Here is a 1651-nt window from a genome sequence, read left to right as displayed (position 1 = left end):
GAGTTTAATTGATTTCAAATGTTTATCATTTAGATGAATTAGAGCACGTATTAAACATCGCAAAGCCGCATATTGTTTTCGTATCTCAACGCACCGAAAATCTCTTCGCTAAGATCCTACCGAAATTATCCTGGAAAATGGAATTAATACAGTTGGACGATCAACCACTCACAACAAATGTCCATACGTTAACAAATATCTTGAATAATAAACCGGATGTAGACTACATGAGATACAAGGCTACAGATATCGATGATCCCAGTCGGCATCCATTGGTTATTCTCGGTTCGAGTGGCACCACGGGGTTACCGAAAGGAGTGACGCTGTCTCATAAAAATGTAATGGCATATTTGCCAGAAATGAGGTAAGTTTTACATACATATCTATTATATCTTTTAATCATTATTCAATACATTAAAAAAAATTTTTGTTTTTAAATGGCAATGAAATCAATATGCATTTGATTAAAAACTCGGGCGTTAAATATTAATTTAGAGAGATTTTATTTTAACACAAAATATAATAATAATATACTAATTATATCCAGACTATCTTTAACTATTAATGTTAATGTTAATTTTAACTTTATAAGTTAGGAGAGAGTTGCCAAATGCGTACCGGTCTCATAATGCGCACCTCTTCAATATTTTATAGTTCCACTTAATAGCAACATTTAGTAACAAAATTATGAAGTAAATAAGAAATGTGTAAGATAGACAAAAAATGAACAGAGTACATCTTGTTCTGTGCATGTTATCAACATTTTAAAAAATCAGATACAATTGATGTACATTTTTGATCAACTTATATATAGCTATAATGTAACCATGATGCAATTTTTAATTGAATCGTTATTTTTTCTTAAAAGAAAGTTTATGATAGCATATTTTATATTCATCGTATATACATATATACAATTATTATGAAAATTATAACAATATTTTTATCATCCTTGTCAAGTTTTCTAAAACGTACCTAACCAGCATAAGAGTTTTTGTATTATATCGGTACAATTTAGGAATACTAATGTATTTTTATCTTTCGATCACATGACAAAATCAACATTATTTATTTTCACACGATCAAAGTTGTTCTGTAGCAAGTCTGTAGAGGAAAAAACTGTCATCGAGTTACGTAAGCAAAACAATTATTGTTTGATAAATTACAATTAAAGTAGGTATTAATTCATAATTCTTTTATCAATCTTGTGTTTTTAATTATTTTTATTAATAAATTCAATAGTTTTAGAAGGAGGTACTATTAATAAAACTCATTGGTACGATTTAGGCGACCAATTTGCTGAATCGTGCTTTTGACAGCATGTTACAAAAAAAAAAAGCTTAGAACAAAATAATTTGCTATTAGTGGAAAATTTAACATATAATATTAGATGTCTTGAACATCATACTACAATTTCCAACGTTCGTTTGCATTCTAAATAGTACCAAATGTGAAATATAACCAAAAATATCTTAAGTGGCATTCGGCAACTTTCCCCTATTTGCTATAAGTTTTCGTGTACAATCGTCCGAAAAGACAAAGTATCATTTTCTCCCTTAAAAGCAATTAAAAAGATTTGATTTTATAATTTATGCAAATATGATTTAAAAACGCAGCAAATCCGAATACATGGACACAAGAAGTGATGATA

At 28.6% G+C, this 1651-nt stretch overlaps 1 protein-coding gene across 1 annotated transcript; it reads left to right on the top strand.

Annotated features, from left to right (window-relative positions):
* Nucleotides 1-39: 39 nt before the first annotated feature.
* Nucleotides 40-1642, top strand: LOC105461380 (long-chain-fatty-acid--CoA ligase 3-like; the record flags this gene model as incomplete). Its single annotated transcript, XM_011707875.1, has 2 exons — nt 40-364; nt 1617-1642. Coding segments are annotated over exons 1-2 (253 nt in total), but the record flags the coding sequence as incomplete, so codon positions are not given.
* Between the last annotated feature and the right edge of the window lie 9 nt (nt 1643-1651).

Source organism: Wasmannia auropunctata, unplaced genomic scaffold, assembly GCF_000956235.1.
Source record: "Wasmannia auropunctata unplaced genomic scaffold, wasmannia.A_1.0 LD290480.1, whole genome shotgun sequence".
Lineage (NCBI taxonomy): Eukaryota > Metazoa > Arthropoda > Insecta > Hymenoptera > Formicidae > Wasmannia > Wasmannia auropunctata.
This window is presented reverse-complemented; position numbering and strand designations above follow the sequence as displayed.